Source organism: Talpa occidentalis, unplaced genomic scaffold, assembly GCF_014898055.3.
Source record: "Talpa occidentalis isolate TD23 unplaced genomic scaffold, MPIMG_talOcc4v2.1, whole genome shotgun sequence".
In the NCBI taxonomy this organism is placed as follows: domain Eukaryota; kingdom Metazoa; phylum Chordata; class Mammalia; order Eulipotyphla; family Talpidae; genus Talpa; species Talpa occidentalis.
The window spans coordinates 58,543,928-58,569,089 of NW_026555331.1; the positions used below are offsets into that span (position 1 = coordinate 58,543,928).

A 25,162-nucleotide genomic window follows, 5' to 3' on the forward strand; every position below is an offset into this window, starting at 1 on the left:
GGTAACAGTGATAAATGAATGTCCATTAATTCCTTTACCCACAGCATAAACTAACACAACTTCCAGAGGTCAATTAATAAAAAGTTAAAGTGAAGCCATGAGGTATCTAAATTCTAATCCCAGCTCAAGTACTTAACAGTTATGTGAAAGTAGCCAAACTGTTTCTCATCTATTAAGAGATAGTAAAATGGACATAATACCTACTGCTTTAATCAAATGTAAAGATTTTTTAAAATCTGCCTTGTTATTTGCAAAGTGATATAAGGAAGTACATTAGTTATGTTTTTTTGCCATTAGTTTTTTTTTTTAATTTTAAAACTAAAATGTGAAAAAGATTAAAAGTTATTCGTTGGAATGTCGAAATCATTTATAATTGTTAGTTCTCACCCTTATGATATGGGTCAATTAATTTCTGTTCGCTAAAAGAAAACTTGAACAATTTAGAGAAAGATAATTATTGCTATGCTGGCCTAAAGATATTTTAATACAACTCAATTATAACTGACAGTCACTTATAATAACTTAGTATCCATTTTTTTTAACTTCATGAATATCCAAACTCAAAACAACATTGTACAATGTCTTAGAAGTTCAATTTTAAAAGATTATGGTATTATTCACCCAAAAAAAACAGTATTTGTGCACTGAGAGAAATGAAAACTTTTCCATTTAGAACCTAAGGTACCTCAATCTCCAGGACTGACTTCTGAATTAAGTACAAAATATTAAGTGAAGTTCAGTATATTTTTAATGCATATATTTTGTTCTTCTAATATTTTGAAAGTACTATTGTACTCTTTAAAAAATATAATCTATGCATGTCACATTGTAGGAATGTCCTAAGCAAAACCTATTATACATCACACTAAATTAACTATTTCTTCAACCCTAATTCTTCATTTCTGATTTCTAGCATATAACCTAATCCATTATTTTGACAACTTAAAAATGCCTAATATGTGCCAAATAAAATGCCAGGTATTGGAGAAAAAAAGTGAAAAACATGGTCTTTGACCTGGAGCACTTCATAGGTCTAATAGGGAAGACAGATTTACCCCTCAATGTGATAGACACTGTGAAGGAAATATGCACCAGGCAAAACAAACTAGTGCAAAAAGGAAGACACAAAAAATTAAGGGACATCAATAAAAACTTCATAAAGTACCTGACACACATTTCTTTCTCTGTATAAACTGTACATATAAATACTTATACTGAAATCATGAAACATACAGAAAATATTAAATAATAAGCCTAGTCCTCCAAACAAGTTCAATGGAAAAAGCTGGCCAAAGGAAGGTAGGAAAGTGGAGTCATTTTAAGGGTATTTGTTTAATAAATTATCCATTGTTGTTAATCTGTGTTATTCTTTAACATGAACAAAAGCACGATCAAACTTGAATTTCAAAACTGTTGATAGGCAATATAGAATTACCAGTTAGAAAATCATTTCAACTGGTAGAGATAATTGAAATCTTAACTAAGGACAGGGATGGCAGGAACAGAAAATAACAAAATTCAAAATAGCTTTTTAGTTTCTCAGTTGCCTATATCTCTTTTCTGATAAACGTAGCTAGCATTTACTTTTCCATACATACAAAATTTCCTTTTTCAATTTATTCTTCACATTTATATACACAAATAAAAAACTAATTTTTAGAATTGAAGGATGAAGACTGACTTTTAAAATTACTACAAAAATTTTTCCCTTAGAAAATGAGCACATGAGGGTCCTCCCTGGTGGCGCAAGGGGTTAAGACAACCTATGAAGCTATCCTCAGCCACTGCAGCCCGAGTTCAATCCCCGGCCAGGGAGCTACCCACATGACACAGCAGACCTCTCCTGCCTTGCCCCCTGCGTCCCTCAGCAGTGTATTTCAGCAGGTATGCCTGTTCTGTTTCCCACTCTGTCTCTGGTGAATCCTCTCACCCTCCACACCTCTGGCCTGTATCCCAATTCTTGTATACATAAATAAATAAATCTTAAAAAAAAAAAAGAAAATGAGCACATGACATACAATACACTTCTGCGGTAGTAAAGGCCAAAAATATGTTTTGATTTGATTTATCTTAAATAGAGGAAACAATTTAAATTACCATACCAAAATATTAAACATCTTTCCAGTGAAAAATTCATTTTTATTTAAAATGTGAAAAATAGATAAAAGGATTTAATTTCAAAGACACATTATTTACTTAGTTGGAAAACTTTTTAAATTCTTCAGCTATAAATCTGCAAATTACCTGAGATTATTTCATTATTTCACCAGTAAATCAAACCTCACTTAGCTGCTTTAAAAGGTCAACCTTTTTTTTTTTCTTTGTGGGACCCTCACCAGCGGCTGGGGAACGAACCGGTGCTGCAGAGGCTGCGGGCAGCCTCGCAGCCCAGCACTCAACCACTGCGCCACCAGGGGAGGCCCAAAAGGTCAACCTTTTAAAAATTTTTTAATTTAGATAATTATGAGAAACTTCATTTTTTGTACAACTGACCCTTAAATTTTCACTTAATTTTCAATTTTTCTCACCAATAAGCCCAGTTTTCAGTATTTTACAATGTTAGTTCTCTTCAAAAAGTAAACTGGTATTCTGACCATATTAATTATTTTTAGTATTATACAAAGATACTTGCTGAGACGTAGTCACTGGTACTGGCAAGAAGAGAGAGATTATACAGCTTTACTGGCATCAAACTTTAAAATTTCTCTTTAAGCAGCACAAGAGTATACTGATTCAAATATCATGAATTAAAATAATACAAAGGACAAGATATTTCCATTTAAACATCATATTAAAACAAATCTTTTATAAATGTTTTTTCTCCAACATAAAGTTGTAGGATAAAATTTGAAAAATGGATTCACAAAGGCAAATGCTTTTATGTCCTTAAAAAATAATGGTTTCTGGGCCTCCCCTGGTGGCGCAGCAGTTGAGCGCTGGGCTGCGAAGCTGCCCTCAGCCTCTGTAGCGCCAGTTCAATCCCCAGGGCCACCGGCAAGGGTCCCACATGGCGTGACAGACCTCTCCTGCCATGTCCGCTGCTCCCCTCAGCAGTGTATTTCGTCAGTCTGCCTGTTCTGTTCCCCATTCTGTCTCTGGTGAATTCTCTCATCCTCCTGCGCTTCTGACTGTACCCAGTGCTTGTATAAATAAATAAATAAATAAATAAATCTTTAAAAATAATAATAATAATGGTTTCCCAACAACTGTAAACTTTTTTTCCCCCCACAAATGAAATGGCCTGCAGAATTTCAATATAAACCAACAGATAAAATACAGAACAGGCTCTGGCTGCCACATGGGTATGATCTAGGGTGCCCTACCATGGTCTTCTCTAGAAGATCCTATAAGATGCCACAAACCACTCTTCTAAGCCCTTGTGACAGATGATTGTAAAGTATGTTAACATGTAAAACAAGAGATTCTTACAGGTAGCAATTCTCAAACATTTACATTCCACTAGAATTCATTAAAGGCACAGGTTGCAGAAGTCAGAACTTTCATACTGTATTCTTATCTTAGAAATCTACTTTACATAAAATACAAAGTATGAAATTATGTAGGAAAAAAATCCCAAGTGTTTAGGCCATATAAATTTTCCAAATTATTTGATCATGGAGTCTGTATGATCATGGATTCTGATCATGGAGTCTGTATGATCATGGATTCTGCTTGGGAGATCTGCCACAGCTCAAGGTTAAAAAACAAAACAAAAAAAAACAAACAAACAAAAACACCCCTCCCCCTCAGAATTCCTCAAAAAATTTGGGAACCACTGCCATAAGGGATGTTAATCAGATTTCTGTATGGGCCTTAATATTAGCAGAATATTTTTATTCTTTCTTTTGGTTTAAATTTTAATTCTTTTAAAACCTATACTACATTTCACAACAAATGTTCATCCTTTACTACTTTCCAGCAATATTCTTTCACAGACTTATAAGTGGAAAATAAATCTATTACTGAGATAATAGATCATATATATGAATTAAATTTTTTCAATCCTTTTTAGGTCAGCCAAATTTTCATAGATTTTATCCCTAGTTTTCGTTCTTTCTTATTTATGTAGTCCCTCTCCTTTATGTACACTAGGAATGTAGATCAACAGACTGAAGTGAGTGGTTAAAGAGAAATGACGAAGAGGGAGATATGGTTAATGTAATAATGATTACATTATTACATTCCTAAATGTAGTAATCCTAAATTACATTCTACAATCCTAAAACTAGTGATATTTTCCACTAGTTAGCAATCACTTTTTGTTAAAATTTCCTCTACAACTGTAAAGTTCAATAATATTTGATTCCTTTGTTTTTTAATACTTAAAAAAAAATCTATAAGTTAAGATTTCAAGTACATTTTTCATCTTTTTTAAAGCAAGATAACAGCAGAATAGCACACAGATACCAAATACCATTGCTAATGTTTTGATGTTTAAATCTAAAATAATCCTGTAGAATTCAAGAGACTGTGTAAAAAATCTAAATACAAAGGAATTTCAAGCCACCAGTTATTTCAGTTGATGAAATTATCCATGCTTACCATATAAAAGTATGTTTGTAAGTCTCTTTTCTATTCCCTACATAACCAGATTATATTAAAACTTTAATAGCAAAGAAGCTCAAATTGGAATGTCTTAGTAAGGGGGAAAAAAAAAAACACTATTATTTAACCAAGAAATTCAGGAACAAATTAGCCCTCTCAGAAATTTCTGACTAATCAAATCTTGCAATGTGCTTTGACTATGATGACACAGCAGTGACAAAGATTAAAACTTTTCCACATTCAAAAAAAAAGTAACGATTATATATTTATATACATATGATCTTCAAATTGTTATATTTCATAATCTAGTTTGTCACCTATACCATAAACTTGCAACTACTTACATGCAAGCACACTAGATTAATTCATGTTGTTAGTCTCACTCAATGTATTTATTTGAAAAAAATCAGTTAATGCTATTAAAAGTCTAATTTCCCAAATATGGGACTGTCAGAAAACTTACCTGATTTGTCTGGCTACTTAAGTATGGCTCAAAATCATCATCATTTACAGCATCTTTTTGATGAATGGAACCGTTTTGTACTGAAACTAAAAAATATGTTTGTATTAGATGTGTCATAATTATCTTTATGAAACTCACAGAACTTAACATTTTCAATATTTTTAAAATTAACTCAAAAAATGTATCCCTAAGTTTTTTTCATTAAAAACCCTCTTAAGGATTAACTTAATTTTGAATACAATTATGTACGTGCTACCAAATCTTAAAAATTTTGTGATAGATAAGTCCAAGATTACATAAACACAACTATATACACATTTTCCTATTATCAAAAACATAATGTAAATATTCCAATTTCAACACTTAAATAAAAATGTTGCAGGATTAGCTAATACTATATTTAAATCTACTTCAAAGAATATAGACAACAAAGCGATTTCTAAATGTTCTCTACCTTTGTTTAAATCTCTATATTATGTCCAATAAAGGTAAATAAGGAACTGACGTTATAGTAAATATATAGAATGTCTTCAGTTACAGAAAGCAGTTAAAATTCACTTGAATATAATTATGAAAAATCTAAATCAAAAAAGCCTTTGTTAGAAACCAAAAATTGTGTTTAATTTCACATGAAAGCACAAATAAAATTAAGACACAAACGATAACCATGATTACTCCTTACAACCCACTGAGAAAATCAGCCAGAAAATAATTTATAATGCCACATTTGTTCAAATATCATTTCCATAAATGATCTACCTCAGAGTGCTTTTGAGCGGACTTGGGGCTTTTGAGCATATCAGGGGTCCTGATCTGAACCCCAAGTCCAACAGTAAGAAGCTGGGTGATCTCTAGTTAGTAACTTGGGTTCTCTAACTTGACTACTTGTCTGTTCAAGGTTATTAATAGTGTCTGTCTCATATCATCTGAGTATTCAATGACAATATTCAATAATCTTGTATATTATCACACAAAGTATCATAAGATCCAAATAGGAGTAAGAATTACTGTTAAGACCACATAAACTCAAGTTTTACAAGGTTAACATCGGATGTGGTTATACTGTCTGCAAATAAACTATATACTACTTTTTAAAAGAGATGAAAAACGTTGAAAGGTTCTGATGGATGCTAACCTCTTAGAAACAACTCAATAACAAGATTTATTGCTTTAAAATACAGTACTACAAAATCTTACAAATTAAGGTTGAGGGCAATGGATTTAAGCTGTGTTTCTAACATTTTTATTTTCCCAAATTTAAATCACCTAAAACATAGTGAGTTGACAGTTGCTTGGGAGCCAAGGTAGGTGAAATCCATTAATTTTTGCCAATCACTGAGTAGCAACTATCACTCAAAAATGATACTATGCTGTGAAGTCTTCAAAGTAGTCCTTTTAATGATACTACATTGCCCCTCAAAGACTACAAAAGCAACCTGAGGGTTAATTTGATCCTGACTTCACTGTAGTTTAACCATTTGATAAGGGTTGCATCAGAACTATGGTTGAGGTAAATGTGCTCCCCATAAATTAAAATTAAATATGTGACACTAGAAATGAAAATAGAGAGGATAGCTTCTATTTCTAGTGGTTAATCATTTCAGCCTAAGATTCTGCCATACCTATTCTCCTTTACCACTGCCTATTACACTAATATTTATTGGTATCTGAAAAAGTTACCCATTTCATTAGCATCTCATAAATCTAGTTCAAACTGCTAATACAGTTTAAAATTTATCTAAGTATTTATTATATTGCTAGTCTTACTCATTTCCTCTGTTCTCTTTTCCTAATCTAAGAAGCTCAGACTAAGAACAAAATATTCTCATATACTAAGTAAATACGTTCTACAGTCATTTATAAATGATGTATAAATGTCTAAAAATAAAAAAAAAAGCCCTAAGATATTATTCAAAGAGTATGTCAATCTAAGGAAAAAAATGTTTAATTAAAAGTATTTCACGAATACTGACAAGCAATTTGCATTAAATTAGAATCTGAATAAGCTAGCCCTTGAGTTTCACAAGCATATCTTTAAGAAATTCAACTGTCTTAAAGACTTTAGTTTTTGAACATTACTTAGTGACAATCTAATGTCTTGGAGACTGAAAGCCATTAAATAGTAATGAAATCCAAGCCAGTTCCATAGTCTGTACAAGTTCTTCAGGGAAAAAAGAACAGATGACTTACATGATTCTTCGCCTGTTTCCTCTGCTCTATGAAGCAGAGTCAAATCAAGATAGAACATGGGCCTTAGGAGCCAGGTGATTCTTTGCTCTGGTCCTGACTACATCAAGTTAGGAAAGTCAACACATCTGTGCATCATGTTTTCCCACCTACAAAAACAGCGACAATACCATATACCCGCTATCTCCTTATAAGAATGTTTTGAGGATTAATAATAAAATGAAGTCTAAAATGACAGTCAAGTGCTTTGCAATCATTTCTTGAAGGGGGTGGGGAGAGGATACAAAAGAATATTGCCAAAATGCAAGGCATTTCCCATATTTTCAAAACATTAAAAGATAGCTAAATTCAACCTAACTCTTTGAAGCTGCATGTGTAAATAAAACAAAGAAACAAACAAAAATACCTCACATTTCTCTCTACTGGGAGGGGGAGGAAAAGGAGAAATTCCTTTCCACATATTTGCCTAGTTATAAATTTAAAAGACAAGAGTAAGGAAGCAGCAAGATTTGAGGCTATAAGCAATAAGGGATCTGACACTTTCATCTATGTTAACAAGGAAGGCAACAGCACTCTCATTCCAGCAAACAAAAATTTTGCTTTAATTAACAAATATAGTGTTATAAAGTTAGTTTAAAATTATGGTTCAATAGGTAAAATAAATATCCTTAAATATCCTTCAGTACCACCATAATCAAAAAGAGTAAGTTTTCTGCTATTTAACATAGGGACAATCTATTAACTAGGAGAATTCAGACTCACAAACTAGTATTATTTATATTAAAAAAGCATTTTCAACATTACTAAGAAACCAAAAAGCATTGCTTTTATATTTTAGTCCCTTTAGTGAATTTATGTCATTAAGGATATACAGAAATACTTTAGCAGAAAATCAAAGACACCAAAGCCAGGTGTCAGGCTGTCAACCAAAGATAATTCAGAAAAGAAATAAAGCATATGAAATTATATTAAATCAACTAAAAATGACTATGCTTCCAAAACATCTAAAAACCAACTCAAGGATATGTATTTTTCTTAAGTTTGATAATTCTGAATTCTGAGGCTGTGGTTCAACAGTTTTCTGTGGTTCAATAGCTTTCTGCTTCATGGAAGTAAACAATTATAAAGCAATTTTAGTACCTTGAAAACTAAGCCCACTAAGGCACAATACTTTTTCTCAGAGTAGTTTTCTCAAACATAGCTATTTGTATCAGTTCACTGGAGGTGCTGCCTTTGCTTTGTAATTCTCCCTGCAGAGGCATAAAAATGTAAGCAATGTATATGTATATTTGGGCACTTGTAGTATCTACCACTTTAGAACACATCTTAAATGATTGCCAAAACTTTTAGACCAGTAGTTTCTTCCCTCCTACACCTTAAAATATATGAGGTGAGGAAGGTGAAAAGAAATCCAGCAATATAATGTCTACTAGAGTGGGGGATAATTGTAATTACAACAATCTTCATACCATACAATAGGATTTATGGCTAAAACTATTATTTTAGAGGGAAAATTCTGACCAAAATGCAACATGTTCAAACTCACTTGGCAAATCAGTAGCTACAGGCAGTATTAAAACACAACGTCTCTTAGGAATACCAGGCCATCATTTTTACCAAGGTTGAAATTATAAACTGAACAGTAATGGGGAAAGAAAATTTCTTGGAATGAAGAACTTATCCAAATAAATACTCTGTGTGTCTACATCTAACAGAGGTGATACTGATGGGTTCAAATTTTTTAAACAAAAAACAAATATTTGTAATCAATACACAACAGCTCACAGATAACATATCTACATTATTAAAGACATACCTAAGGACATACCTAAGTGAAATGAATGTGTCATAAATCAAACAGAGTAATACAGAATTAGCAATGAAACAAAGTTCTAGATGCTCTATTTTGTTTTGTCAAACAAGTACTTCATAGAACTTGCACTTACCTTAAAGCAGGTAACACAAAACACTTAGCATTTCAAATAGCCTTGCAAAGTGCCACCTCCCCACAGATCTAGGATAAAATAATTTACGCTAGGCAATAATGACAAGACTTCACAACTCCAAGTCTATAAACTTCCTAATGGGCAGACTCGCAAAAAAGAAATTAATGGTTCATTGTTTTTAAATTTACAAGTAAACTGTCAAAAAATATTTAAAATAAATCAACAATATCAAATTCTGAGGATTATGTATACAGTACAGAAAAAAATCTAAAACTAAATATTAAATTCTAAAATTTCTAAAAATTTACACTGCAAGAATATACATTTTTACACAAAATAAACCAATAAATTTGTTAGCTAATACAGTACCCATTAATCTGATATGTAGAAATTCTCAAATTGTACAACTCAAAGAAAATTAAGCTGTGTATTCAGAACCTACTCCTTTCAAATTTGCAATACCAAATAAAAACCCTAAAGACTACAAAAGCACCAATAAAGACATTAAATTTAAATCTAAAAAGCTAATGTAAATCTTATTTTCTAGGTAATTCTTTGCTACTGCAATAAAAAACAGGAAGTATGATTCTATTTAGTGTAATTTCAAGCCCTATTACAAAATGTTATAAATATATAATACGCTGTAATGTTATTTAATTGGCACTGTCCCAAGAAAGCAGTTATTGTTCTATACTTACTAATGTCACGTGATTAATGTCATAGTCAGTTAGTGCATTGTTCTACGTAAATACAAAGTACACTTATTTTTTAAATTGTTTTACTTACAATGTTACTTTTTCAACCAAAGAGTTCACCACACAACCCTGGCAAAAACCTCACAAATTATCTCCTTACCGGTTCTTTCTAAAATACCAGATTGAGTCACACCGTGCAATCAGGACTAGGTAATGAGGTACCTGCCTATTTAATTTTGATCTCCCATGTGTTATTCACTGCAACTGGCTTCAATAAATCACTGATTAACAGTGCAGTTTTCATTAATGTGACATGCAATAATAGTATATGGGTTGCATGCAGACATGTCAAACAAAATATCCACGACATGTGTGCATATATGTAGAATTTCTACCTATGCAGAAATTTTTGTGGTGTAAGATACCTAATTCTGATAAGCTACAAAATTAATACCTCCTTAAATGAAACAAAACTAAGAAAACTGTTTCTTGGACCACTGTGGTTTCTATAAAAGTGTATTCAAGGCAAGGATCTACCGAAGTTTGGGACAGCATCTGCCTGTCTTAGTCCTAACGTTTCTCAAATCTTACATTAAAAAAAAAAGGAGCCAAAATAACAAAAACAAAAACCCTTCACAGCTTCAAAGTACCATCAAACCAGCACTGAGATAGAAGGAAAAAATATCCAAACTCACCTTTATTTCCTTGCCCTTTAGGTCTCTGAGACAAGACGAAAAGGTGTGGTAATGAAAGAGAAAAAAAGAAGAGAGGGAAAGTGTGTTAATTAAAGACGTTATCAAAGACAAGTTATTTTAAACAATCCGCGTAGGAGTAAAACCCACCACATCCTCCAGAGCCACCAATTTCCCAACCACCCCCAGTCTTGAAACCTCCTACCCGCCACCCGGAATCCGCCTCCCGGAGCTCGCCTGGGCTCAGCCCCGCGCCTGCCGCCCCAGGAGGCGTCCGCAGGCCCCGAGGAGCGCCCCCCCCCCCCTCCGCGGCACCGCGTCCGCCCGCCACGGCCGCAGGCTCCGGGGCCAGGGCGCACACCCGGCCCGGGCGGCAGGACTGCAGCAACTTGCGCCGCGGGCACCGTTATGGGGCCGGCAGCGGCGGCGACGGGGAGGAGCCGAAGCCCCACGCGAGGGTGGAGCTCCGGGGCTCGGGCCTTCGCCGAGCCTGAGGCCTCTGCTCCCTCACCTGATCCACGCTAGTGGCTGACATTCTTCACCGCAACCCGAGAGCTGCCGCCGCCGCTGCCGCTGCCGCCGCCGCCTGGGCCTCTCCCCGTGCACTCACAGCAGTTGGCTGCCGCCCTCGGCCGAGTGACTGTTCCAGCCGCCGCCGCTGCCACCGCTCGCTGAGAAACCAAAAAGAGGGCCTCGCGCTCGGGAATCGGTGGAAGGGGCCCGTCTTTTCCGCTTGCAGGCGCCTCTTCCTTCTCGCTCTCCGCTTCTTGGGTCCACAATGGCGGACAGGCTCCCTAGTCTCACTTCCGCTCCGAGCCGCCCTGACCTTCCGCTCTCCACTCTGACGTCCGCGCTCACCTCGCTCTTCCTCCCCCCCTCCCGCCACAGGCCTTGGCTCCGCCTCCTCCGCGCCACGTCACTGGAGACTGGAGCCGCTAGGCCTGCCCCTGGGCGCATGCGCGGAGTGACCAGTGCGCCTGCTCGGGGTCGAGCGCGTCCTTTTAGGGTCTCCCGGGTGACTTCCTCCTGCCCTGCTCGCGAGCCCCGAGGCGACCGTCGGGCGGCGGCAGCGGAAAGCCGCGCCGGAGACCGATCCCGTCGCCCCGCGGGCAGGAAGTGGGCAGGAACGGGAGGCGGCGGCTGCCAGGGTTTGTAGAGCCTGGCCAGAGGCGCGAGGGCGGAGGCGCCCTCCCGGAAGCGCAGTGGAGGTGCCGCTGCCTGCTGGCCCCGGTGAGCGAGCAGCGGTGGCTGGGCCTCCGCGGGAGCCTCCCGAGGCCGCCCGTGGCTGCGTGGGCGGCGGGGTGAGTCACTCGCCCTCGGGACAGGGTTGCAGGACCTTCGGCCAGAGCCGCCATGTGCAGCGAAAGTGACTGAGAGTTCGGCCGCTAACACGTAACAGCAAATAGGAGGTGTGCAGGCGGTGTCACTCACTCCTCTCCAGACCCCAGAACGTAAGAATAACACAGTTCACCCTTAAACAATGGAGTCAAAGTTTACCAACCCAGTTTTTGAACTGTGCACTCTCCCCTGACGTTAAGTTGATTTTGACGAATAAAGCTACCTTGGGAAAGCATAGTTGCAGGACGTTTCTTTCCAGCCCTAAAAGAAGGGATGTTTAATTTCAGTAGGAACTGGTAAAGTTACTTCTCCACTAGTTGGCAAGCCCAAAGGAATCGATTTGTGACATTTTTAATTTTTTCGCAATGAAATTGAGTTTTTGCGTTCAAGGTGTTATAGGACAGGGAGAGGGGCAGCCCAAACCCCGCAAACCTGCCTATTCTAAATGGGTTCTGCCATCCGCCGCATCAACAGAAAACATAGGAGACTTTAATGAAAAGGAACTTTAATAAAAGTAGGAAACAATACAGGTAAGGCAAAGAATCTAGTTTCTAAATCAAGCACCCAAAGTTACCCATCCCCTCGTGGGTAAAAGTCCATCCAAATGGGATTGGCCCAGAGCAAGGCCCCAAGGCCTGCCACAAGTCTAAAGCATCTTCCAGTGGGGACCCACAGAAAAGGGTCACAAACAACCCGACAAGCCCGGAAGGAAAAGAGCAAAATCAACATCAAGATAAAAGCTGCCATTGTCACCTCCCCATGGGTCTCACCCACATCTGTGTCACCCAGTCTACGACCAAAAGACAAGTGCAAGACAAGTGCAGTTTCTTCACGTGTCTCTAGGCTCCATGTGCCTCCTCCAGGTCTCCTGGCTCCATCCTGCTTCCTACCTCAGTCTCTTCTTCAGCTTCTCCTCTTCCTGCTCAGCTCCACCCTCCCTTGGGTGGGGCAGGGAACCTCCCCCTTTCCTGGGGACCACCCTGTTACAAAGGCAGATTCCTTGCAGAACAGGTGGGATGTGGACTCGACGTAGAGAAATAATAATTTAAGTGACTAAATCCCTTCTTCAGAACTATCAAATATTAAGTGATAATTTACAAAGTATAAAATTGCAGAATTTTTGTGTTTTACGATGCAGTGATTTTTTAGAAGCACTGAATAATAGCACTAGAACTTTTTGAGAGTGCACTGCTTCGTGTAAATCACTGGGTCTGGTCAGCTTCTGTACTCTGAATTTGCCGCAGATGCTAGAGACTCAATCTGAGCATTCTTACTTTTCACAAAGTACCCCCACCCATCCGGTTGCTGCTCTCAATTTCTCCATTCCATTCACTCCTTACTAACCTTCCACAACCACTTGTATGAGTGGGGAAATTGAGTATACAAGAGGAAGCATGTGAAATCTTCTGTCCTTAGTTATCTTCTGTCCTTAGTTAAACTTCGTGGCTCTGGTATCCTACCAATATGAGGTTGAACTTGGACTACACTAGAATTTATTAAATAACCGTGAGAAAGTCTCTGAAACTAAGCATCATAAGTGAAATAAGGTGAGATATATAAAATTCCTGGCAAAGAGTAAGCTTTCAACAAGCTATGGCTATTCATTGCTAGTTTTTTTTAGTTAAATAATTCCCAGGGTTATATAATAATTATATAACAGTAATAACTAACACTCATTGAGTATCTGTTACATGCCAAGCATTGTAATGATCATTTAAATCCTCACAGCATCCCTATATGTTAGTGCTGTCAGAAAAACTAACACACGGTGAGGTTAAGATATGTGCCCAACATACTACAGCACTGCTGTCACTGTGTGAGCCAGAATTTGAACACAGGCAGTTTGGTTCCAGAGCTAGTACTCAGTCCACCATATAATACATGATGATCTGATAAACTGTTCTTCATTCCTGCCCAGAAACAAATTCCTTCCTTACTTATGTTCTTCTTAGCATTGAGTTCTGAACTTGCAGAAAGGGGTGGCAATAACTTTGACATAAACCCATTTAATTTGATATCACATCTTTTTTGAAGTACATCAGGGATCCAAGAAAATCACCTCCAATGCCAACAGGAATACACAGTCAAAATTGTAGGCAAAATTCTTACACAAGAGTCATGGATTTAACAGCCTCCTGGTAACAAAGTATTGCTCAAAACTTCGAAAAGAGAGGGGCACTGAATTAGAGCCCCCATTTATCCTTCAGTCATCTCAGTGCCTTTATTCAATGAACTTCCATTCTGCGTAATTAGTTAAGCAATGGCCCTGTACTTCTACATGACTCCTTATGTCAGTCAAGTAAGGTTTAGCTGCAGGTGACATCGAGTCCAAAATAACAAGAATTTAAGCTAGTGGTCTTTTTTCTCTCATACAGATGTCTGGAGGTCATCAGCTTAGGACTGGGGCTGCTGTGAGTGTCCAGCATCTGGGTTTCTTGTAGCCATGTGCTCCATCCTTAGGATAACCATTTCCACCCAAGGTTCCAAGATGGCTGCTCAACTTCCAGCCACAATAGTCACATTCCAACAGCAAAAAGCAAGGTGCAGGAAGGCATGTGTCTTCTCTTAAGACATTTTGTAGAAATTCATTTCCATTGTCTGCCTACCTGTTACTCATTAGAACTCTGTTTTTTAAAAATACCCAGTTGAAGGAAACTTATTTCAGGTAACCATGCATGTGCTCAGCTAAAACCCAGAAAGCTTACTACTAAAAAGGGGGAAAAGGGAACAACAAAGTGAACGATAACTAACTAGTAATGAACTGTGTGTACATAATAAATCAGATTCACTTCCTTACCTAGCATTGGAGTATTGATTTTGGGGTTACAAAAAAATGTAGCTGAGTAGGCCTTTGCAAATACAAAATCCACAAATAATAAGGATCAGCTGTATTTAAGGTGACAAGTATCGTGATAGGACACAAAGTAAATGATAATTGTGTTCCTTTCTTTCATAGGAACAAACTCTAATATTGAATTATTAAGATCTTGTGTGAGCATGTGTTTATCTAAATGAGTTAAAAATAATGGAAAGCAATCTGTACGTTAAACAAACATGCCATCTGTGGTTGATTCAAAATGGTAGCAGCATCATAGAAAATCAGACATAACCTAGCCTATTTGAAAATAAGATTTTAGCTTAAATGCTTTAAAGTTGCAACATTTTTGTAAAAAGTAACTCTACCATAAACTCAAAGACTGAATTCATGTTTCCAAAGAATTGTGCTTCCCTGAATTTCACACGTACATCAAATAAAGTGTTAAGGGGAAAACTATTCATTTTAATATGGAAATGAAAAATTCCAATTTTATGTTGCTTTTCAAAAGTGACTTTTGAAATTGGAAACTGCAAATCAGAAATATTGATACCACTAAATTTAACAATAAAGTATATGAATTGTAAGAGTATTGAAAGTTTGTAAATATTCAAAAATTAGAAAATTCACTGGATTTTTAAAATATGAGATGATATGTTTATTAAATTATTTTTTTTAAAGATTTATTTATTTGTACAAGCACTGGGTACAGTCAGAAGCACGGGAGGGTGAGAGAATTCACCAGAGCCAGAGCGGGGAACAGAAAAGGCAGAAGGACCAAAGTACACTGCTGAGGGGAGCAGCGGGCGGCAGGAGAGGTCTGCGCGCCATGCAGGACCCTCGCCCAGTGGCTGGGGATTGAACTGGTGCTGCAGAGGCTGTGGGCAGCTTTGCAATCCAGCGCTCAACTGCTGCGCCACCGGGGAGGCCCTATTAAATTCTTATTTAATAAAATTGAGTATAAAACTCCTGAAACTGATTAAAAGACCTTTTTACAGTAAAAAGTAATATTGTTTCTTATTGACAAATACTGAATGCCTTCTGTGATTGTAGCACATTTTGAGGAATTTTGGGGAGATGCAAAAAACATGAGATGATCCTTATCTTCAAAAGAACTTATCTAGTTATAAAGATTTAAAAAATGCCCATATTAATATCTTAGATTTTTTTTTCAACTTCTCAGTCTTTGAGGCAAGATAGGCAGTATGTAATCCATTTGCAAAAGAAATTTAGACTTAGAGTGTAAAAATGTGAGAAGGTGATAGAACTGAAATTAATACAGATTTTCACGTGTTTGTTTCTTTTTCATGGATAGGGCTCAGTGATTTTTTGGAAAGGTCTCTGCTTTTTCCCCAAAATAATAAAATTCATGTGCTCAGCACTTATTAGAGTTTCATGAGATCAATACAGGCTAGGAAATGGGCCTTGAGGAGTGGAGGTCATTTATACGGGTAATGAAAAGGAAAAATCTAGAGAGTAGGAACATTGTAAAGAGAAACATGGAAGCGGAAAGTCAGCAGTGCTAGATGAGGTAGGTTGGGGAGAGCAGGGAACAAGAATCCTGGAATCACTGACTTGTAAAGAGGGACTAATTCTCTCTAAGTGACCTTAATAACCCTAACTCTAATAGTGTGATGGAACTTAGCAAGTAAGTTCTCTGCCAGGGTCACTGGATCATGGCCAATGAGGGTTAGTTACCACAGACTTAAGCCCATTAGGGTGAATATGGAAATATACTGCCCTCCTCCCAATTCCAAACCAAATACTTACCTCTCCCTTATGAATTGCATGGTCCACTGGTCTTGGGATTTCCTTAAAGAGAAAAAGGATCAGGGCCTCCCTGGTGACGCAGGGGTTAAAGACAGCACTATCAAGCTGTCACCAGCCACTGCAGCACGAGTTGATCCTGACAGGCACTGCAACAGGAAAGTTGATCCCAGCAGGCCAGGGAGCAACCCACATGGTACAGCAGACCTCTTCTGTCTTGCCCGCTGCTCCCCTCAGCAGTGTATTTCAGTCAATCTGCCTGTTCTGTTCCCCACTTTGTCTCTGGTGAATCCTCTCCCCTGCCCCAACACCTCTGGCTTACACCCCGTTCTTGTATGCATAAATAAATAAATCTTAAAGAGAGAGAGAGAAAGGATCAGATACCTCAGGCTTAGGATTCAGAGGGCCAGGGACCAGTGGAATAACTGCAGCTATTTCCACTACTGCAGAAGTGACTGTACATTGGTAAAAAAGTAAAGTAATATATGGGTAACTGGCAGTGGTCTACACATGGAAAGAGATAATCTCAGATCATTGATGGATGCAGAATGAATGTGGGTTGTTTTTTTTTTTTAAAGATTTATTTATTTATTATTTATACAAGCAATGGTTACAGTCAGAAGCGCGGGAGGGTGAGAGAATTCACCAGAGCCAGAGCGGGGAACAGAGCAGACAGAAGGACTGAAGTACACTGCTGAGGGGAGCAGTGGGCGGCAGGAGAGGTCTGCGCGCCATGTGGGACCCTCCTCTGGTGGCCAGGGAGCAGCCAGGGATCCAACCAGCGCCGCAGAGGCCGCGGGCAGCTTCGCAACCCAGCGCTCAACCGCTGCGCCACCGGGGAGGCCCAGAATGAATGTTTTTTAAACTATTCAGCAACACTGATGGAAATAACAGATTTGGCGGTCACAGTTCCATAATTCTGTTTGAAAGTGCTCGATATCATGATCCCTTGTTATTCTTCCAGGCAGTTAGCTTTGGAATCATCTTTTTACTTACAAAAGTTTCTCTGCCTAGAATGTCTTGTCTTAGTGCCTTCAAGCTGTTACAACAAAATGCCACAGACTGAGTAGCCTATCAACATCAGAAGTTTATTCCTCACGGTTGTGGAAGCTGAAATATCCAAGATCAAGGCTTTAACATTCACATCTCAGCGAGAGCCCTCTCTATGAGATGTCAATGACCAACTATTAGTTTACTGTATCTAAGATACTGGTTATGCAATTTAAAGTGCAATAATTTAACCCTTCTTTAAGATTTATTTATTTATGCATACAAGAGCTGGGGTAAAGGCCAGAAGCATGAGGGAATAAGAGGATTCACCAGAGACAGAGTGGGGAACAGAACAGGCAGATTGACTGAAATACACTGCTGAGGGGAGCAGCAGGCGAGTCAGGAGAGGTCTGCTGCGCCACATGGGTTGTTTCCTGGCCAGGTGGGGATCAAACTCATGCTGCAGAGGCTGTGAACAGCTTCATAGTTTGTGTCCTAATTCCTTACGACACCAGGAAGGCCCCACAATAATTTAATCTTAACAATACTTACAACATACATACGGTCATCTCTAAAAACAGATATATTGAAGTCCCTAAGCCCCAGTACCTTAGGACATGACTTAAGTTAAAAACAGGCCATTCCAGATGTAGTTGGTTAAGATAAAACAGTAGGTTCATCTACTATAATTGATGTCCTTAGAAGAGGAGACAGAGAAACACACAAGGAAAGAACACAGGATGACCAGAGGCAAATGTGGAGGTGCTGCAGCTACAAGTCACCAGAAGCTAGGAGGAGGCAAAGAGAGACTCTATTGGCTGCAGAGGAAGTGTGGCTCCACTAATACATTTGGGGCTCCTAGCCTCCAAAACTGACAGTAAATAGTAAAATTCTACTGTTATGGGCCAAGCTTGACAGGCGGTTTGAGAGTTCCAGTTGAGGCCCATAGGAGGTACTAGAGAAAAGCACCGTCTCTGAGATGGCAGCCTCCTCCCATGTGGAGGGGGAGAGGCTGCACCTTCCCAGGTGGCTATGAGAGACCCCAGCATCCAGGAGATCCGTGCCTTACCCCTGGGGCTAACTCCAAGGAGGCGGCTGGACCCAGAGGAAGTGGCTGTGTGGTGTGCCTGAAGCAGTACCAAAGTGGCAGAATGAGTACCACAGACCCAAGGATGAAGACAGAGGAGAATCAAAGAAATTGTAGAATAGGGAAAAGGAAAAAAAAAAAGGAAGTCTCCAGAGAAACCTGCTTGAACTAATCCAAAATGACCAGAATGGGGAACTGAAATTCCAGCTGAGGGGACTGATGACATTAGGATAAATGAGCTTCATCTCAATATCTTGGCTTTCTGGGAAGCATTAGCCAAAAAAAAGAGGAAGATACTAAATTGTCCATGAAAAAAATTGTTGGCCTGGTAAAATGATGCCTTGAATAGAAATTAAGTTAAGTTTAGCCATAGAAATTAAGTTCTGTTTCTTACACATGAGTTTGTAGATGGAGTTTCTGACCTAATATTCCTGATTTATAGTTTTGGTCTATAAAATTCCATTTCATTCAATTAATATTTATTGAGCACCCATCGTGTGCCACACAGTACTCTTACCAACATGATACTACACTCCAATGCAGAGGTGGGTGCTGAAAAATAATTACAAGTAAGATAAATGTTACCAAAATGGATCATGGATCAAAGGTATTTATAAAATGGTAGAGTAAATGTCTCCTTGATGAAATTGTGTTTGAGTTGAAACAAGAAAAAAAAGAAAGAATATACCCAAAGGTAAATATAAGAGGAAGGAGGGTAGGGTAGTAGAGAAGAAAAAGGAGGGAAGAGCACATGAAAGAGTGAAATCCAGAATGAATAGAAAATGGAGAGCAAAACAGAGTCTTAGTACTTAGGGACTGAGAATGTTTTTAGACTTGTATTATATTGTTTCTTTGTTAGGTAAGTTGGCTGGAAAATATGGTCATGTAACATATTTAGGTCTATAAGGGGAAAATTTTATCTATTTTTTTAGTATAGCATTCTATCACCATGTTCCAAATGGTGATAGAATGACTGATAGTTTTAGAATGAAAATATTTTCATTCTTACCCCTTCAGTCTATTTCTAGACATTTTCCATATCCAGATGGGAGTGTTCTCTGAAAGCTTTAGAGATTATGATCTTGGAATTTTGATACTCTCACAATATTTTATAGTGTTTATAAGTATAAATGAACTTAGATCTTTAGGTCACATCCTGTGGAACCGATTACATTTTAAATGTCTTGATAAGGATATAATCATTTGTTTTACTTCTAGGTTGGCAATCTCCAACAACACATTTATTGGGTTGTATCTGTGTGGGCTGGAAATTTAGAACTTAAAATGCACCGTTGCATTAAGCTCATATTCTAAACAGTGGCTTGTGCAAGGATATATAACCTGGAATATTGCCAAATTTATTTATTCTGCATTTGACTTTTGACTTGACTCACTTGTTGCTTCAGGAGACATACAATCTCTTAATTTTGTTTCTATTATTTCTATTCTTATTTCCCCTGCATTGCCCAAAATGTCAAGCCCTATCTATTTTACTTTCTAAATGTCCATTTCTCAACATTCCTAGTTCAGACTCTTCGTTTCTCACTTTGGCTGATGCCTCTGAACTGCTATATGCTCTCTCCCATCAATCATCCATCACTCTGCTGTGAAAAGTTCATAACCTGTTACCATACTTTCTTCTTTAAAACCTTCATGGTTTTCCCTTGACCTAGAGCAGTTGTGTTCAAACTTCATTGAACCCATATCCTTAATGAGAAAAAGTTTTGAGCATTCATTCCATTGCAGCCAAGTTTACTTTTTGTCATTTATATATGCATATTATTGTAATATTACATAGAATATAAATTAATCCTAAGACCATTTTAAAATATAAACTAAATGGAAGAAAAAATATTACCTATGTTCCAGAGTACCATATTAAGCACACTCACTTTGCAAACTTCTATCTTTTCATGATCTTTCTCTCTCCCTCACACACACACACACTCTCCCACCTTCTCGTCACACTGTATCACTTAAAATTCTCTACATATACCACATTCATTCTTGAATGAATCATTGTGCCAGCTGTTTCTGCCTGGAAATCTTTTTACACTCCCATTCCCTTTAACCCTTTCTTTGTCTAACTCATTCTTACCGTTTGGGGCTTATTTACGTTACCATCTTCAAGGATACCTTCCTTGATCCTCTCAGACAAGGCTAGATACCTTTCTCTGTGTTCCCATAGCAACCTGGGCATCCTTTATGTTGCCTGTGTCCCTTATTAGTCTTTAAGCTCATTAAAGATAAGGATCAGCGATTTCTATTTATGTCATCATTGCTTAGCATAGTACTCAGCACACAGTGTAACATTACTATTCAACTGAAAATAATTTGGCCAAAGGTAGTTCGTTGAAAAGCAAGCTGAACAACATGCCGTTTTGAGCATGGAGATTAATTTTTAATGTTGTATGCATCTTTAAGAATTATTGGTCATTTTGCTCTCCCCCTAACACTAAGAAGGATTGTATTTTTATACTAGTAATAATTTATTTTCACCACATTTAGTAGCTCCATACTATTCATTTCAAAAATTTGGTATAACCTAGATACCCAGTAGCTGATAAATTACAAAAAGAGTATGCATGATATTAGATTGCAGAAAATAGCACATGTGTTTTATATAAAATAATACTGACCAGTATAATCTAAAGTATTACTACACATTTTATTTCAAAAACTGTATTTGTATTATTTAATACTTCCTTTTCATTACAGAAAATCAAAACCAGAAACAAAGTAAATAATAATCAATATTTTAGGGGTTCCTGAATTTATTTTATTGCAGTAACTTCGTTTACAACATTGTATGTGATTCAGAGGCATAAGATCACGATTCCTCAGATGATGCGTGTCCTATCACCACATCAAGGGACCTATAGTACCCAACCATAGTCCATTATGCCTCCCTCCCTACTGTGCTTTCCCTCCTTCCGCTCTGATAGCCTTGATTCCACAGTCAGATTCTAGGGTTTGGTTATATCTGATCCTTTGCTTTGTTTCTCTATATTCCACATATAAATGAACCCATTTTTTCCTTCTGAGTTACGTCACTTAGCATTATCCCTTCCAGTTCTGTCCATCTTTTTGCAAATGGCAAGACCTCATGTTTTTTAATAGCCAAGTAGTATTCCACTGTGTAGATATACCACATATTTTCTAATCCACATCTCTGTCCTCATGATGTTAACCTTTTATCAGGCCCTTGGAATATAGGCAGAACTGCCCTAAGTAGAAGTGCAAACCCTGGGCCTCAGAGTGGCATATTCCACATACCTGAATTTGCTTTGGAATATTTGCTTCCTATTCTTCATGCCTCAGATCTTGTTTAATGGTGCTGCCAGAAAATCCTCCCTAGCAATGCATTTTTCCATGCCAATATTTCAGGTGACCTTGTTCCTTATATCCTTTACAGACAGGAAAAGCCTAACATAAGATGATGCACAACTCTCATCTACTGGACCATATTGGACCGCAAGCCAAATAACATACATTTTATTTTTAATGTGAGGAGGGTTTGTAGCAAATCACCATTAGATCCAGAATTATGTTTGACTTATTCAAGAAAATTTCTTTCATACATGTGCGTTCATTCATGCATATATATTTTACAAAAGCCTGTTTGCTTCTGCAGAGACCATTCTTTCAATTTAGTACCCACTTGTAGCATTGTGTCATACAGTTTACTTGCATCTGAGTATAGAGAGTTGAAGAAATTGCAGCCCTTGTTTGTTGAACTTAGATAGACCTAATATTGCCCAGAAACTCAGAATTGGAGAGCAGAGAATTGAAATTCACTGAAATGTAGGATCATAGACACAATGTACAATGGTAGCTCAGAGAGACGCAACATTGCATCAAACTAAGATAATAAAGGAAAGCTTCACTAAGTTCATGAGAATTTTGAAGGATAAGCAGAAGTTCAACAGGCCAATGTTGGGGTGATGACATTTCAGATACAGGGAGCAGTCTATGCAATTGTACAGAGGTGTAAAGTTGGTAGTTTGGAGTTCTACAGTAAGTAATATATAAGTGTCTTAGGGGATATACAAGATAATCATTTGGAGTCCCAGAGCTTCTACAGAAGGAAATATGAATTTAATCTATACTGAGATGGCATTTCTCTGTCAGGTTAACAAAGTTCCAGAAAGTCTGTATACTCTTTTGGATGAGGTTATAAGGAAACAGGTATACTTTCCACTGCTGGTGCAATGTAAATTGGACAGCCCTTAAGGTAGGCAATTTTGAAATAGCTATTAAAATTATGAACGCAGATGACTTTTGAACTAGTAATGTCCCTTCTGATAATTTACCACATATTATATATTAATTGTATTATATATCGAAATTTTATACTCACATATTTTATATATTTGTACACTTGAAATGACATACATAGTGGAGGTTATTCTTTGTAGCATCACTTAATAATACTTTTGCAATTCAACCATGTTACTGCCTGTATTCATTTTTCATGCCTTTTTTATTGCTGAGCAGCATTACATTATATACATGTGTCCCAATCCATTTACCAATTGATGGACATTTAGTTTTTCCAAAGTTTTGTCTATTTTTTATAAACAATCACTCACAGATCTTTGTGGTGTTTCATTTCTCTTGAATATGTGGGAATGGGATAGCATGGTAAGTATATGCTATAGTAAACTAGTAAACTGTTTTTCTAAAAAGGCAGTAACATTTCACATTCCACCAGCACTTTATGAGAGTTCCATTTGCTTTATAGCTTTGCCAGCACTTTTTATTGTCAGCCCATTAAATTTTAGACAAGCCAGTAGCTGTGCAAATTAACTCATCGTGGCTTCAGTTTGCTTTTCCCTAGTAATTAATGATGTTAAGCCCTTTCTCATATACTTATTTACCATCCACATTTCTTCCCTAGTGACATGTCTAAATTTTTTGCCCCTTTTTATTAGGTTGTTTTTCTCATCATTATTGACTTGTAAAGTTGCTTTTTTTTAATCTTTTCATTAGATAGGTGCATTGGAAACATTTTCCCGCTGTCTCTGACTTTTCATATACATTTTACTGTCTTTCAGAAACCAGAAGTTTTAAATTTGTATTAAGTTGAATTTATTAATTGTGTCTTTTATGTTTTATGCTTGTTGTGCCTTAACTAAAAATCGTTATCTAAACCAAGGTCACAAAAAATTTCCTGTTTCATTATAAAACTTATAATTTTAGCTCTAATATTTAGGTCTGTTATCCTTTTAGAGTTAATTGTTTATACATGGTTTGTATACATTAATCTTAAATAAAATGTTAAAAAAAAGTTCCAGCTACTTTGATTTATTTTGATGAGACTCTCCATATTACTCCACCTAGTGGATAATTAAAACCCTCACACATTTAATGTTCAAAGAATGACACATTAACAATAAATACAAAAGTGAATATTTTTCAGAAAAGTAATTTGAAAGCAATCATTTAATTTTATTTGTGAAATATATATAAATACATCACTTATAAAAACTATCTCCACATATTTAGAAAAATTGATGTTTTTTTTCTAATTTATTTCAGTCTTCCACTTTAAAACAAAGCACTTCAGTGGGATTCAAACACTTTTTTAAAATTTGAAAATACAGAAGCTTCCAGGACGGTTAACTGACATTAGGAAGGTAGAAACTTATTAATTGGTTTTCAATAAAATTGTCTCAGTAAGTGGATGTAGTTTTAAAAAAGCCAGGATCTACATATCTTTGTGAGGTGTCTTTTTCATTCTCTTAACAAAGTATCAAAATAAGCTGAACTTACTACTCAGCTTTTGGATTGCTGCATCAAAAAGTGATAACCCAAGATTTAAAAACATGGTTATCCCTATTTACTTAGGACTGACCAAAAATAATTGTTATGGTAAGAAAAAACTGGATTTTTATAACCTAGAGCAGTAGCATTTGCCTGTAATCATAGCTAGCGGGGAGGTTGAGGCAAGACAATTTCTTGAACTCAGAGTTTTTGGGCTATAGTGTACTATGCTGATTATATGTCTACACAAAGTTGGGTTAATATGGTGATTTTCCAAGAATGGGGGGCTGCCAGGCTGCCTAAAGAGGGGTGAAATGGCCCAGGTCAGAAATGGAACAGTTCAAAAGGAATTTTGTATCATAAATAAAATAATTATTAAATTATGTACCCGTTCTTTATAGCACACTATGAAGTATGTGTCTGTATTTTATAATGTACATAATTTATAATTATATAAATACATAATAAGTATATATTTAAACAAATTATTCAGACTGCCCAAATCCCTGTAATTGCATCTGTAGAATGAGTGGAAAGAGAAAATATTTTTGTAAACCTTGCTTGAAAATTCTTTAAGAGTTTAGTTCTGTGCTTAGAGATTTTTTTTTTGATCGGTATGTCCACATTTTTTTAAAAGATTTATTTATTTATGCATACAAGAACTGGAGTACAGGCCAGAGGTGCAGGGGTGTGTGTGTGTGTGAGAGAGAGAGAGAGAGAGAGAGAGAGAGAGAGAGAGAGAGAGAGAGAGAGAGAGAGGATTCACCAGAGACAGAGTGGGGAGAACAGGTGGATCTACTGAAATACACTGCTGAGAGGAGCAGCGGGTGAGACAGGAGAGGTCTGCTGCGCCATGTGGGTCATCTCCCTG

General features: G+C 37.2%; 2 protein-coding genes across 4 annotated transcripts in view; both read right to left on the minus strand.

The window, feature by feature from the left end:
• The window catches only part of YTHDF3 (YTH N6-methyladenosine RNA binding protein F3), a 32,545-nt gene extending 21,147 nt beyond the window's left edge, over window positions 1-11,398 (minus strand). Inside the window, exons 1-3 of one of the 3 annotated variants that reach the window (XM_037506089.2) lie at window positions 11,040-11,398; window positions 10,532-10,556; window positions 5,009-5,094 (exon numbers count right to left, since the gene is read on the minus strand). In XM_037506089.2, the coding sequence (XP_037361986.1) occupies window positions 5,009-5,094; window positions 10,532-10,556; window positions 11,040-11,063 (135 nt within the window). In that variant the 5' untranslated portion in view covers window positions 11,064-11,398. Of the gene's footprint in view, window positions 1-5,008; window positions 5,095-7,198; window positions 7,345-10,531; window positions 10,557-11,039 lie in introns of those variants that run through there. The other 2 variants (XM_037506095.2, XM_054692224.1) reach the window with 2 other exon arrangements.
• A 5,074-nt stretch (window positions 11,399-16,472) lies between these two features.
• The window catches only part of NKAIN3 (sodium/potassium transporting ATPase interacting 3), a 749,694-nt gene continuing 741,004 nt past the window's right edge, over window positions 16,473-25,162 (minus strand). Inside the window, exon 6 of the mRNA XM_054692230.1 lies at window positions 16,473-16,493. Within this exon, the coding sequence (XP_054548205.1) occupies window positions 16,492-16,493 (2 nt within the window). The 3' untranslated portion in view covers window positions 16,473-16,491. The remainder of the gene's footprint in view (window positions 16,494-25,162) is intronic.